General features: G+C 56.6%; 4 protein-coding genes across 4 annotated transcripts; 2 read left to right on the top strand and 2 right to left on the bottom strand.

Moving 5' to 3' along the window:
* Positions 1 to 1297: 1297 nt before the first annotated feature.
* Positions 1298 to 3792, top strand: TRIREDRAFT_109015 (uncharacterized protein; the record flags this gene model as incomplete). The annotated part of the gene is made up of 3 exons (XM_006966807.1): positions 1298 to 1558; positions 1642 to 3590; positions 3711 to 3792. 3 exons carry the CDS (start codon positions 1298 to 1300, stop codon positions 3790 to 3792), a joined length of 2292 nt encoding a protein of 763 aa, XP_006966869.1.
* A 612-nt stretch (positions 3793 to 4404) lies between these two features.
* Positions 4405 to 5852, bottom strand: TRIREDRAFT_64658 (uncharacterized protein; the record flags this gene model as incomplete). Its single annotated transcript, XM_006966704.1, has 3 exons — positions 4405 to 5111; positions 5181 to 5639; positions 5774 to 5852. Coding segments are annotated over 3 exons (1245 nt in total), but the record flags the coding sequence as incomplete, so codon positions are not given.
* Positions 5853 to 8066: 2214 nt separating this feature from the next.
* Positions 8067 to 9650, top strand: TRIREDRAFT_64757 (uncharacterized protein; the record flags this gene model as incomplete). The annotated part of the gene is made up of 4 exons (XM_006966806.1): positions 8067 to 8414; positions 8841 to 9132; positions 9217 to 9339; positions 9472 to 9650. Coding segments are annotated over 4 exons (942 nt in total), but the record flags the coding sequence as incomplete, so codon positions are not given.
* A 583-nt stretch (positions 9651 to 10233) lies between these two features.
* On the bottom strand, positions 10234 to 12612 carry TRIREDRAFT_64684 (uncharacterized protein; the record flags this gene model as incomplete). Its single annotated transcript, XM_006966703.1, has 5 exons — positions 10234 to 10825; positions 10895 to 11073; positions 11146 to 12017; positions 12085 to 12318; positions 12390 to 12612. 5 exons carry the CDS (start codon positions 12610 to 12612, stop codon positions 10234 to 10236), a joined length of 2100 nt encoding a protein of 699 aa, XP_006966765.1.
* Between the last annotated feature and the right edge of the window lie 1198 nt (positions 12613 to 13810).

The raw sequence follows: 13810 nt of genomic DNA, 5'->3' as shown, positions 1-13810 counted from the left end.
GGTGATCGCCAGGGACGTTGCTCCTGGCCGCAAGTTGGCCCGGCGTGTGGCTCCTGGGCAACGGCAAGATCGGCTCTTCGTCCTCCATCGCCGCGTATCGGGATGCCTCGTCGTCCACGGCTTCGTGTCTCTCGCGCCTCCTCACCTCCCCTCCACCGTATCCGCCCCCCGGCTCGTCATCGGCGTCATCGTCGTCGTCGTCGTCATCGTCATCGTCGAACAATAATCGATTGCCAGAGGGGTCGGCGACAATCCCCTGGGAGCTATGCTCGGGGTGTCCCGAGCTGAAGGTGGACGCCTTGTTGGGAGATCGGGTCGCACTAGCAGACGGCTGGCCCTGATCCTCCATGGTCTCGCCAACTTCTCCTCATTGCCCCCTTAGTGGAGAGCAGCTCTGGAGGTTTGGCAGCACAATTCGCGACGTCTCACAGAGGGGACGCGTGCAGGAGGAGCTTGACTCCTTTGACACGGAGATTGGGTGCTGGGCTGAGAGGGGGGTTTAGTCTGCAGGTGGTGTAGTTAGTGGGGTGGCATCAATTGGGTCGCTGGATTGAATGCTAGGTTAGGTCGCTCTGGCTGGTCCAGGTGGTTTCGACGCTGCTGCTGGGGGACCTGATTTAGCGGTCTGGGCGCTGGAGAGACGGCTATCGCGGGTTGGGATAGGCGCTGTAGGCGCTGGAGCGGCTTGGACGCTACTGGACATGACGTATTGATAGAGGGAGCTGCGATTGCGATAAGCGTGTATACCAGTGGCATTAGCATGTGTAACGCATAAAACGATGCATGCTTCTTGGATACAATTCGAGCTTCTTAGCTTCTTGTTACCTGAGTAACAATTCTTATCTTGCCACAATAGCTCTGCCATAGATCTCCATTTCCCAGTTCTTCAGTTCGTACGTGGAAGTGGCATTTTTTGAGGTCTCGAGTCAGCCTCTCCAAACAAGAAATAGCAGGAGCGGCTCGGCATTGCACCAGCCACACACCAAGACTGCCTACCTAACTGGGAACAATTCACTTCAACTTCCATATCGATAAAGATTCTAGCTCCACTTCACTCAACTTTTCTTCAACTCATCAACGACACGAGGCTGCCTCAATAGCTTCTGTGCCTTGCCTTTTGTCCTCCAATTTGACTGGAAAGAATTATTTGTTCTTCTTCTTCTCCTTCTTCTTCTTGACAAGCCTGACGATTGTGAAATTTCCATCAGCCCTCTTCTGGAAGAGCATTTCAAGATATTCAGAACAGACCAAACGACCATCATCCTACCAACATTCTTCACAGCGCCCTCAGCCCAACATGGCTACAGAAGCTGATATTCCCATGGATTGTCAATTGCCAGAGGCCGACTCGCATTCCGAAGAGCGGGCTGCGAAGCGAATTAAGATTGACGACGCAGCTGCTCCCCAGAATCAAAATGGAGAGGCTGGCCAAGACGCGACTCGCCCTTCGCAGAACGGCAACGAAACTCAGCCTACGCCCGAGGCTTCAAAACCTTCCGACGCGAATGGCGGACCGGCAGACCGTGTTAAGGGCATGGCTCCCATCAAGAAAGAGCAAGTGCCATATCATAGCGTCTCACGCAAACCCCCCTCAACTAACACAAATACTCTAGATATCTCATCGACATGTCAAGGAACCAGGATGAGCCCCCCCCTACTGTGGATGATGACGCCGCTGAAGGCCGGGGCACAACTGGCCGAGACCAGTCTCAGAGAGACGGCGAAGACTCCAGATCTCAGGGAAAGAAGGGAAAGAAGAAGGCAAAGGGCCAGAATACGGATCGCTCATTCGGAAGATTCGACGATGCTATTCCCCTCTGTAGCAGCAGGGCCTATTCCCCGGAATTTTCACCAAAGGAGTGCCGCTATGGCGACTCGTGCAAGATGTGCCACGATCTACGCAAATACTTGAGCGAGGGTCGTCGCGAGGACGTCGAAGCTCTCGGCGGGAAATGCCCTGCTTTCGAGGCTTATGGCTACTGTGCTTCGGGCTGGAAGTGCCGGTTCGTCAAGAGCCATATGCAAGAGATTGAGCACGCCGATGGCAGGAAGGAGCTGGTCTTGAGCGATAACCGCCCGCCAAAGGCAGAACCCAAGGAGGCACCAAAGCCCAAGGAGGATGAGTCTGCTGAGCCAGAGGCTTCTGAGGAAAAGGGGCCGAATACTGAGGAGCGGGCGAAAAGCGAAGACGAGCTACGGCCTGACATCTACAACGTCGTCACGATGGGCCAAAAGATCCAGCTCAACCGCAAGAGACTCGACTTCACCAAGGCGGACCAATACATCCAATGGCTGAACCATGAGGGTGGCATTAGCCAAGACTTCCATCATCGCCGAAAAGACCAACCGGCGATGGGACTCGAAGACCTCCGAGCTCGATTTGTCGACCCGCCGTTCAAGCCATCCGAGAAGCGCCGCCTGTACTTTGGTCCAGAGACTCCGACGCTTGCTCCTCTGACTACCCAGGGAAACCTACCATTCCGACGGCTGTGCGTTGAGCTCGGTTGTCAGGCCACCTACTCAGAAATGGCCTTGGGAATGCCTCTTCTCCAGGGATCCAAGCCTGACTGGACTCTGATGCGCGCTCACAAGTCTGAGATTACGCCTCCCAAGATGAACCCTGGAGCCATCCCGTTGTTCGACGACTACGATAACTCACGCGATCTCAAGTTTGGCGCCCAGATCTCCGGTAGTGCTCACTGGGTCGTCACCAAGGCCGCCGACGTTCTCAACCGCTACTGTCCTCATCTCCGCCTGATTGACCTCAACTGCGGCTGCCCAATCGACAAGGTCTTCAAGGGCGGCGCTGGCTCTGCGCTTCTGGAGGCGAGTGGCAAGTTGGAGCGCATGATTCGAGGCATGAATGCTGTGTCTGGCGAGATTCCCATCACTGCCAAGATCAGGACCGGAGTTCGCAAGGATCGACCAACAGCGACTCAGATCATTGGCAAGCTGGCCTTTGGAGCTCGCGAGCATCGTGAACGCCTCGGCGCTCCCGGATGCGCGGCGCTTACTCTCCACGGCCGCAGCCGCGAGCAGCGGTACACCAAGACAGCGGATTGGGGCTACATTGGCGAATGCGCCGCCCTCATCAAGACGTACAACGAGGAGAAGGCCAAAGTCACCGACACCATTGCCGAGCCGGACGAGAGCACGCTGCCCAACGCCAAGGACGGGCGCATGTACTTCCTCGGCAACGGCGACTGCTTCTCCCACGTCGACTACTACGAGCACATTGACAACGCCCGCGTCGACACGGTCATGATTGGCCGCGGCGCCCTCATCAAGCCCTGGATCTTTGAGGAGATTGAAAAGGGCCAGTACCTCGACAAGTCGTCCACCGAGCGTCTTGGCTACATTGAAAAGTTTGTCAAGTACGGTCTCGAGGCCTGGGGCTCCGACGAGCTGGGCATCGGCTACACCAGGCGCTTCCTGCTCGAGTATCTGAGCTTCGCGCACCGCTATGTGCCGATTGGCCTGTTGGAGCACTTGCCTCCGCGGTTGAACGACCGGCCGCCGGCGTATAAGGGTAGAGATGAGATGGAGACGTTGATGGCGTCGGATAACTACAAGGACTGGATCAAGATCAGGTACGTCTGCTGGATTGGGTTGTCGCTTGACCCCTTTATACTTCCTCCACAATTCCTCTGCTTGTCTTTCGAACTACAAATTTCTGATGGAAAGAATATCGACTAACGTGGTCTCAATAGCGAAATGTTCCTCGGACCGGTTCACCCAGGCTTCCAGTTCCAGCCCAAGCACAAATCGAATGCCTACGAAGCTGAAGGCTAGTGAGTTGGTGCTCGACACTGCTGTCTGGACCGTATAACACCGGGAACGGGCATCTGGACCATGAGACACGATCATGGATTGCTACAGCCCTAGCAGGGCCTATCATGGACTAGACATATGATGAACAAATGACTGGCTTTTTGACAACGTTCGGCTTGTTCACCTAGGTACGCAATGTGGTAGAAAGTCTCTACGTAAGATGGTCACAAAATTTGCCTGGTTATGAATGCTGTTCCAAACTTCGTAACGTAGATTAAGAGAGAGAAAAAAAAGAGAAATATGTAACAAGTGATAATACAGTGGTAGTAACCAAAACACGCCCACGCCCGACTTTTGTACACAAGAGAAGATCATAAGATCAAAGGGGGACTCAATCCCACCAACCTCCATCGAAGCGGCACTGTTTCATGAAGCCAATGTGGATGGCATGTACGTTCCTAAAGACAGAAGCTGTTCGCTCCAAACTCCCGCGGTGTAATAATATTGACAAGGGTGAAACGAAATAAAAAAGAAACGGGAATGCGTTGTGCTTCGCCCAAATGAGGTTCTGAGAAAATCAAATGCTCTAATTGCCAGAGCTTCGAATTTGTCGTCGTTAAGGTGCATCTTCGTTCAAGAGTAAAAGTGACTTCTCTGCATGCCGTCGGCGGTAGCATACTCCTTCTTGCCCTCCTCTGACGTGGACGAGCTGGTCAACGAGTTGGTCCTGCTGTCGGGCGCGGCCTTGAGCTTCTTGGGCTCAGACGCAGATCGCTTGAGGACCTCGAGGTAGGTTGAGGGCAGGTAGCCCTGGCGGCCGTCACGGCTTCGGCAGTGCCACCACTCGCTGGGCTGGCCAGCGGGGTCATTCTTGCTCAGCACGGCGACGAGGTCTCCCTTGCGGGCTTCCAGCTCCATGCCGTTGGGCTGCTGGGGGGTAAAGTCGAAGCGGAGGCGGCAGAACTCCAGCTTGGCAGGGTCGACGGGCTTCTGAGCCTCGAGGGCCTGCATCTCGAGCCGCTTCTCTTCCTCTTCGGCGTTGGCGGTGATGCTCCTGATGAGCTTCGACATGAGGTAGGGCAGGCCGAAGGCGGCGAGGAGGAAGAAGAGGAGGGGCTTCCGGCTGGCCTTGGGGGGCTGGGGCGAGCCGCCGGGGCTGCTGGATCGACCCTGGAATCGGGCGAAGTCTGAGGGAGTGAGGGACGCGGCATCGGCCGGCAGGGGACGGCCGGTGAGCTTTGCAAGGACAGTTCGGATCCAGCGGATGAGGGTGAAGATTCCGAGCAGAGATCCCAGAGTGTCACGCAGGTTGCTGAACTGTTCGGCAACGGAAATCATGGCTGGTCCATGTGTTAGCAACCGCATGCGTGGAGAAGAGACGGGGCTATATGTCAAGGGTCATGACTTACCAAAGAAGGAAGAGTGCGTGGCCATGTACGTGCTCTCGAGCATCTGCGCAAAGCCGCCAAAGGCAGTGACAACGCCCTCGAGCATCTGGAACGTGGCGGCAGTGCCGTTGCTGAAGCGGTTGGCCAGGCTGTTGGGGTCGCCCATGGGCATGCCGCCGTACATGCCACCGCCGTACATGCCGCCCATGCCCCCGTATCCGCCGTACATGCCGCCATATCCTCCATAGCCGCCTCCAAAGCGTGAGTAGGGACTTGAGTAAGGCGATGAGTATGCGCTGTTGTAGGCACCATAGGGCGAGGCACCCATGCCCCCCATGGCTCCCATGGCGCCGACACGGGCGTGAGCGGCTGCGTTCTGGTTGATGGAGGCGGAGAGCGAAGCAGGGCGCTCTGGTATCGGGGGAGCGTCCATGGAGGCGACTGATGATGCAGGCGATAAGGGCGCTGCTGATGAAGAGGCTGGCGAGGAGGGAATGTTCACTGAGGAGGGAGGCGGGTCAGCATGTGAAGGTCACGAGCGAAGCGCAATCTAGGGCTAGAGCAGAAAGCAGATGCGAAGAGACGGGGGAAGCAGCTCCGCGGGTTGGACTTACGTGAGGGTCCAGCACCGGCTCGCTCCCAGGGCTTAGGTGGCGAGGCCATTATGGGGGATGGTCTGTGATATGAAGGAGGAGGACAGGAACAAGAGCAACAACAACAACAACAACAACCGGGGTACTATCCCAATGTTATTGCCGCAAGGGGGAAGCGCGTGCGCCTGTGCGTATTTCGCTGAGGTGTGGCTGGTAGTAATAGTTCTTAATACCGAATAAGGAGCAGAAGAGGGAAGACGGCGGGCGTTGCCGAAGGATCTGTTCGAGGTGATTTCGTTTGGATTTTTCAACTGGGGCTGCGACAAGGCCCCAGTGTGTAAGAGGGGGAGATAAGCGACCGGCACGACGAGGGAGATCGGAAGAGGCAGATGGCGCAAAGACCAGGCGTGGGCGATGGGAGACGAGAGGACGGGACGATGGATGGAGTGGGAATTGAGAAAAGGGAAGGGGGAGATGCGATGGTAAGGCTCAAGAGAGAGAGAGAGAGGGAGATACTAGAGAGATAGAGAGAGGCCAAGCGAAGAGGAAGATGGAAGATTGGGAGGGGACACAAGCGGCTGGCTGGAGGCTGGAGGCAATCCACACTGCAATCACAAGCCCCCGGCTTGGTAATTAATCGAGACCTGGAAATCCCGGGGCTCGCGTGGGCTCGCACAGGGTACGGGCTGAGTACGAGCAGCGCCATCCCTGCCGGCGCGGCGCAGGGGGTACCGAATTGGTATCTCCCTTGCAGCTTTTGCCCAGCTTCGCCCACTGAGGCGGAGCCGGGGCTGGCCTTTTCTATGGGAGGGGGATATAAGCGGGGCGCCGCGGGCTCTGGCTGGATTTCCTGGTTTCTGAGTGCTGCAAGCGCCCGTTTGCCTCGGCATGTCCACGACGGCCGACGGGTGGCTGCTGGGCCGACCTGATTAGCACGTCGATTGCGTCCCGATTCGGACGGACTTGCATCTGGTCGTCGGTGCGAATGTGTACCCAGGTAATACATTGTGTACAGTACTAGACGCAAGCACGATGCAGATGCAATTTGCCTGCACTCAAACTGCAAACTGCACGTCGCCGCTTGTAGACCACCACCAATTGTTTGATGTTCCAGTACCTGTACAGGTGGTACATATAGGTAACTAGGTAGACAAACTCCCCGTCGACGCAAGGAGGAGGACATCTTGTCGTGTGTCCAAGCAACTCTAGACCGTATTTTTAGATGGAAACAATTGGTTTTATAGCATTGCGTGTTTGCTGCTCTTTATTGGACTGGTGCAATCGTCGGCTCCAACGCAGACGCGCAGCTGTTCAGCTTTCAGCTTCCCATAGCCGCGGTCCGTCTCGGCCTGTGACTGGCTACGAGGTTGCATGAGCCGAGTCTCACGCATATGATCCATGGCAATGCATGCTCATTCATACCTTAATACAGACAAGCACCTGTCAGCATTGGAGATGAAAATAACGACTAAGCATGCACCCCATGGCTGCTGCGTTTGTTGACTGGCGATTGGCTCGCATGGCATGTATGTAGTACTATTGAGGTCTTTTTGAAGGATAGCCGGTCAGCGGGAGAGTTTCCTTGCCTACATTGGCTGCGGATATCTGACATGAGCGTAAGGTAGGTAGGTATGTATAGGTACATGTACATACATGTATGTGCGCTGCAAGTTGTAGAGAATATGGCGCTGGTGCACAACAAGTACTCGTATCTGCAGTCTCTGCACGCATCTGCATTTGGGCATCAGCACCCGATGAATGGAGTGGGAATGAGTGCCATAGGAGCATCAAGAAGTACCCTGTAGATGTTTACAAGCAGATATGCGTCGTAGTCCTGGAGCAATGAGATGTTTTCAAGTCGTCAAATGGGCCATCAAGCATCATAAAGTGTTGATGTGCTCTACCTACCTAAGGTACCTTAGTAGTAGTGCGTAATAGACGCTACCTCTAAGGTAGGCACGGAACTGTCCGCTCTCACCAACACCGTCTCGTCATCACTTCACTACTACTACCTACATCAACATCAAACCGACCGCATCTCATGGACCAACCACGCAAACGGCTTCCCAGTCCAGACCTCATCCCCAATCCCCTCATCAAGAAACGCAACCTCGACTGGTCTCTCGACTCTCCCGCATCTCACCTCCCTCTGCCTCGCCCAATATCTCCTCCTCCTCCTCCTGATCCTCCTGCTTCTGATCCTCCCACCACCATCACCACCACCACCACCAGTAAACCAGCAGCTCTCGCCTCAACAACAACAGCAAAAGCAACAGCAACAGCATTAACAACAACAACAACAACAACAACCACTGCCCAGATCGAGGCCGGAGCCGTCCAGATATCCAACCACCTGGCGCGCTTCTCGTCCTCCCTCTCGTCGCACCTGCGCCCGACATCGGCCGACGTCCCCCGGCTGTCCATCGCCCGCTACGCGCGCCTGTACGAGAGCTGCGCGGGCAGCCCCGGCGGTGCGCATTTCGTGGTGCATCAGCACGACCACCCCGTCGCCGGCACCCACTACGACCTCCGCCTCCAGATCAACGAGACCAGCAGCGTCAGCTGGGCCGTCATGTACGGGCTGCCCGGCGATGCCAACAGCAGCCGCCTGAGCCGCAATGCCACCGAGACTCGCATCCACTGTCTTTGGGCAAGTCTTGCTGTCTCTTATCTTTTGATTCGCGCCGCTGGCATTGCCACCTACTATACAACCTTACATATGTATAACCCTGCATATAGAAACCACCCACTCACTCACTGACTGCCTCTCTCTCTCTCAAGTAATATCACCGTGTACCTTATTACTACTACTAGTACCACTGATATACAGTCTCACTGACCGCTGAACAACACACAATCCGTACCCAGAAAACAGAACCACCTCGTCGAAACCGCCTCCCCAGACACAGGCTCCCTCCTCATCTGGGACACGGGCACATACTCCGTCCTCCCGCGCCGCAGCAAGCACGCCCCTCCACAGGACCCATCCTCACCGCCATCAGAAGAAGCATCGTGTCCTCTCTCATCATCATCGCCGCTGCCGCCGCCGCACGAGACGGCCCAATCTCTGCTTCACGCCGCCTTCCAGACCCGCAAGATCCGGCTGCGTCTCCACGGAGCAAAGCTCCCCGACCCGTACGTCATCAACCTCCGCCTGACCAAGTCGGAGGATGCCGCTGGGCGGTCTAGGGGCCTGAGGGCGCGGGCTGTGGGGACGAGGAGGCGGCGAGGGAGGACTGCGCGGGTTCGGCCACGGGAGCCTGAGACTAGCAGGAGCGGTTCATCATCGTCTTCTTCTTCTTCTTCTGATGATGATGATAATGATGATAATGATGATGGCCAGAAACATGATGACAACCATGATCCGATCGAGGGAGGAAGTAAATGTGACCCCCCTCGATATCGAGCCAATCAAGACGCACCCTCAGTCAGCGAGGAGCATCTCCAAGACCAAGACGCACAAGTCCGTCTCACAAACGCCTACCGCGGCGCGTCCAACACCATCGGCAGCGTATACCAGCGAAAATGGTATCTCTCGCTCGACCGCCGCGCATCCGGCTTCACCGAGAAGCGGCGCCGTGGCGGCCGTAGCCTGTGGGAGCCTCCCCCTTCTCCTCATCCTCCTCCACCACCACCTTCTCCTTCTCCCCCTCCGCCAGCAGTAGCATCGTCGTCGTCGTCGTCGTCGTCATCGCCGCCTTCGATACCGCCCATTGCAGACCGTGGCCCCTTGCTAGACCCGCAGCCGGCATCGAGCCGGCTCTCGTACCCATTCTACGTCCGCGGGCCGCAGTTTGAGCGGAGCGTCGTCACGGGCCGGCTGGCGGAGGATGTTCTGCGCGATGAGGGCGTGACTGGCTTTGTTCCCAGGAAGGGATGGATGCCTGTGCTGAAATGAGTCTCTTTGGATGATATCTGTTCGTAGGCCATGTACTCGTTCGACTTCGTATCGCTGACATCACGACATATGCTGCTACATGGAGAGTAAACGTGCCTGGTCAGGTCAATCATCTAGCTGTTTGAATCTTTTTAACATTAACTGACTGTGTAATAAACTACCATACTGTGCTGCGTTTTTATTGCCCATGCCGATTCTGCCTGCTCCCACTTCAGTGACTGGGCAAACCGCCCATGTCTGACAAGAAAACGAAAGATCACGAAACAAAGCAAAGAAAGCCGGCAGCTTGGTGTCACGCGATTAGATGCGATTCAGCATTCGTGCGCGCCTCAGCCGCTGCCATGGAAAGAAAAAGTGAAAATCAACGCCAAGCCGCAAAAACGCCAGTCTATGCCAGTGATAGTCGGCCCACACTACCATCCCTCTATATGATTCATCGGTTGACCACGTTGCTCATCTTGTCGACGTCGAATGCCTAGCTCCACCAGCGCAGGACGAGACATTGCGTAGAAATACAACAACTCGCTCTTAAAAGACACAAGGATAGGAAAGATTGAGAGGAAAAGAGACCAGAGAGACGACCCTAGCGAGGAGAAGAGGCTGTATCACGAGTTGAAGGAGTGGGATCAATTCTCCTCTTCTTTGGCTCCTTGCCATCGTCCTTCTCTGCTTCGTCGGCGTCTCTCTTCACGCCCACACTAGCAGTAGTGGTAGTCCCAGGTTCGGCTCCGGGAACCACCTTGGGGGTTTCTGGGGGCGTGGTCAACGGCACGCCCGTGACCCTGCCGGAGCTGGCGGCCGTGATGGATGGCACACTCCCACTAATGAGCGGCGGGTTGCTCACGACGCCTGAAGGCTGTGTGGCCACAGACGACGTCGAGTTCGACCTTGCCGGCGAGGATGGGCGATGAGATGGAGCCGCTGATGCGGATGGCGGAGAGGGCGCCGTGAATGAACTTGCCGAGCTGCGCGGCTGATGCTGCGGCCCGCCGGCGAAAGGGGAAGGGGAGGCAAAGTTGGACGTGGGAGTCGGGGTGGATGCATTTTGGCTGGCCGAGCCTGCCTTGGCACCGACCTCGCCCTTGTAGACCTCGCCGAGCTCGCCAGGGGCAAAGGTAAGCGTAGAGCAGAACCCATCCGATGACGAGATGATGAGAGTGAGTCCGTCAGATGACCTATGTAGGTATCACGAATTAGCCATACATCATTTCTCAACAAAAATATGAGCGGCAGCATATACGTACCAGGCCAGATCGGTAAAGGTCGCGCAGTGCAAGTTGCTCACTATGCATATCGGAGTCTTCTGCTGTGTATCATACAGCAGGACAGAGTCCTGTGTGGCAACTGCGTACACCATCCGATACGGAAGGGCAAAGGCGGGTTTGGGGCCCGGCGTTGAGGCGCTGTTTTCGGCTGCTGCCCCCTTCGAAGGAGCAGCCCCTTCGGCGGCAGCGTTGGTCGAGGTGAGCGTGGGTAGCGGGGGAGGCTCCATGACAGAGGGCGTGGCTGATGGTTTGGAAACCGGGTCTGGGAGGGACGGAATGGTATCTTCTGCGGACGAGGTGTCGATGGTGACATGTTTGGTCACCGGTGGAGACTGGCGGAGGGTGTAGAAGATAGGAGAGCACTTGACGACGACGGACGGCTTCTTATGGCCCGGCAAGTGAGCGATCGGGGGCTTGTTGATGCCACCTCGGGTGTAGATGTACACGGTATTGATGATTTCGTAGGTTGGCTTTGCGTCCTTGTCCGTCTGGTGCTGTATCTGGTACTGCCCGGATGGCGTGAGCAGAAGGCTTCCGTCAGGAGTGAAGGTGAGTCGTCGGAAGAAGGACGTGAGGGTCTCGTTCGCATAGAGACTTGCATTCTTCGCTCCCAGGGCCCAATTGGCGCTGAGCGGATGGTGAGGCTTCGGCGACGTCTCCATCGGCATAACAGCCGGAAGAGGCAGAGAAGGCGCTGGGGAGACAGAGCGACGGGAGGAAATCGAAGATCGTCGGCTGTGGCTGATTACGCTCGGCGGGTTCATGGGCAGAGGAGCTGAAGTAGGAGTGCTCGGGGCTGAGGGAGCCGGTGATCCCACAGACGTAGCCGAGTCCACGGTGGATAGCTGGGCTCGGTGGCCGAATTCAGGCGGCGCAGGGCTGCTCGAGGAGATTCGTCGAGGAGGAAGATCGGCCTTGATATGGCTCGCTAGCCGTGGCAGTTTGTCGTCCTGGCTTAGGGTGTATTGGCCGTCCTTAGTCTTGAGGGAGTAGATGTGGACGGATCGATCGGACGACTGAGTCGCGATGTACTCGTTCAACGGGTCCCAAGTCACTCCCTGCACGTAGTGGCTATGTTCGGCGATTTGCCTGACGAGGGTTCCTAATGGCATCGTGTTAGCTGCCGGCACACGGTATGTAGCATGGCCATCCCCATTGCAGATACACACCTGAGCTGGCGTTGTAGATTCGAGCTATGTTATCCATGCTGCCGATGATGAAGTACACGGCATCTGGCGACCATGCCAAGTCATATATCTCGGCTCCGCTAGAGCGACACATGTGCTTGGCTCTCCAAGACTCCTTGTCATCTAGGCTTTCCGACCCAAAGTTGGTGGTTGGAATCTCGCTGGGAACCCATAGGATGACATTGCCGTCATCGCCAGCCGAAGCAATCGTCTCTCCTTGAATGCGGCAGCCATTGTTAGTTTCTCTGAAGCTGGACAATGAGAATCAATGGCTGGCCAATGCTTACCCTTGGGAGCCCATCGGACCACGTTGACCGCCTGGTTGTGCTTGGAGAGCGTCGACAGATACTCAACCTTGCGTTCGGGGCCGTCGGCTTCGACCTTCCAGACTCTCACGTGGTTGTCACCACCAGCCGTGGCGAGACGGCCCTTGCCGTTTGGCTCAAAGTGGGCAGAGTAAATCGGGGCATTCTGATCATGCCAATTGATGATGAGCGGCGAGGCTTTCATCCTGACTCGGTCGTGTTAGGGCGGCTGTCGGACAAGCGGCATGGAGGAGCTTCTGGAGCTGCGGTTGGAGGAGGAGCAAGACACGATGGTTGCGCTGCTGCGTCGTCGATGTGATGCACTGAGGAGGGAGGCTGGATGAGGAAACAAGACGGTATTTGAGGGCTCGGGCTGCCGGCAGCTGGTCGCAAACGCGTGCAGAACGCTGGCGGTAGAGACTCGCGGTTGTTGAAAAGTCAAAGGATGGGAGATGGGAGATGGAAAAAAAGAGGCTGGCCCACGACAAAGAACCTTTCAATGGCAAGCTTTCCATGCTGCTTGCCGTGGAAATATTATGGCGCCGGCCCGGCTGAAATCGAGGGGCGGCAGCAGCGTGATCAGCGCACTGGGAGTGGGCTTCAGGGCCAGGCTCCACTGCCAGAAGGCTCGCCTAGCTGCTGTAGGTGTTACAGTACAGGCTCCCGTCCCTGGAGGCTAGCCGCTAGAGGCTGGAGGATGGAGGCTACGGCGCTGGTGGTGCATGACCTCCACTGTCTGCCCGCTATATTTGGAGGGGCTGGACTGCACTCCAGCACTGTCGCGGGTGCTGTGCTCGTGATGGAGGCTCCAAGGGTGACGGGACGGGAGCTGCCAAGGAACCCGACCTCCCTGTGCCGTTCCAAGGTTCCCTCCAATGCTCCCACCCCTGCCCTGCCCTGCAACAGCCTCACGATGCGACGACCAGCGACGACCAGCCCTGGACATCGCCGGCAGTCGTACGAGCACAAACATGGACGCTTTCCGAAAGATTGATCTATTAGTAGTCGTACCGGGGCACAAGAGACGACTCGAGTCTGGCCATTGAGCGTCCAAACAAGACAACCTATGTTGGCCCTCATATTACGCCTTGCAAACAGATAGGTAGCAACAGCCAAGAGCGCCGTGTCAGATGCTTGCCGTCTGCCGCTTTCTTTGCTCTGCTGATTGGCCCGTCCTCGTCACATAATTACACACAAGATAACATACAGAGTGGACATGGCATCAATCTCACGTCGAGCCTCGACGCCCTGCATCACGCCGCACCAGCTGCTCTGCGCCCACCCGGGCAAACAAGCCACGGGACAACACGATTGGTAGCTGGCGGGCGTGACTGAGGCGCTGCATCATTACTCCAGGCGCCGGCGTTGGGACGGATGGATCGTTGATGCATTTTCAGTGCATC

Source organism: Trichoderma reesei (assembly GCF_000167675.1).
Source record: "Trichoderma reesei QM6a unplaced genomic scaffold TRIREscaffold_14, whole genome shotgun sequence".
Lineage (NCBI taxonomy): Eukaryota > Fungi > Ascomycota > Sordariomycetes > Hypocreales > Hypocreaceae > Trichoderma > Trichoderma reesei.
The sequence above is the reverse complement of the archived record's forward strand: the minus strand, read 5'-3'. Positions and strand labels throughout refer to the sequence as shown.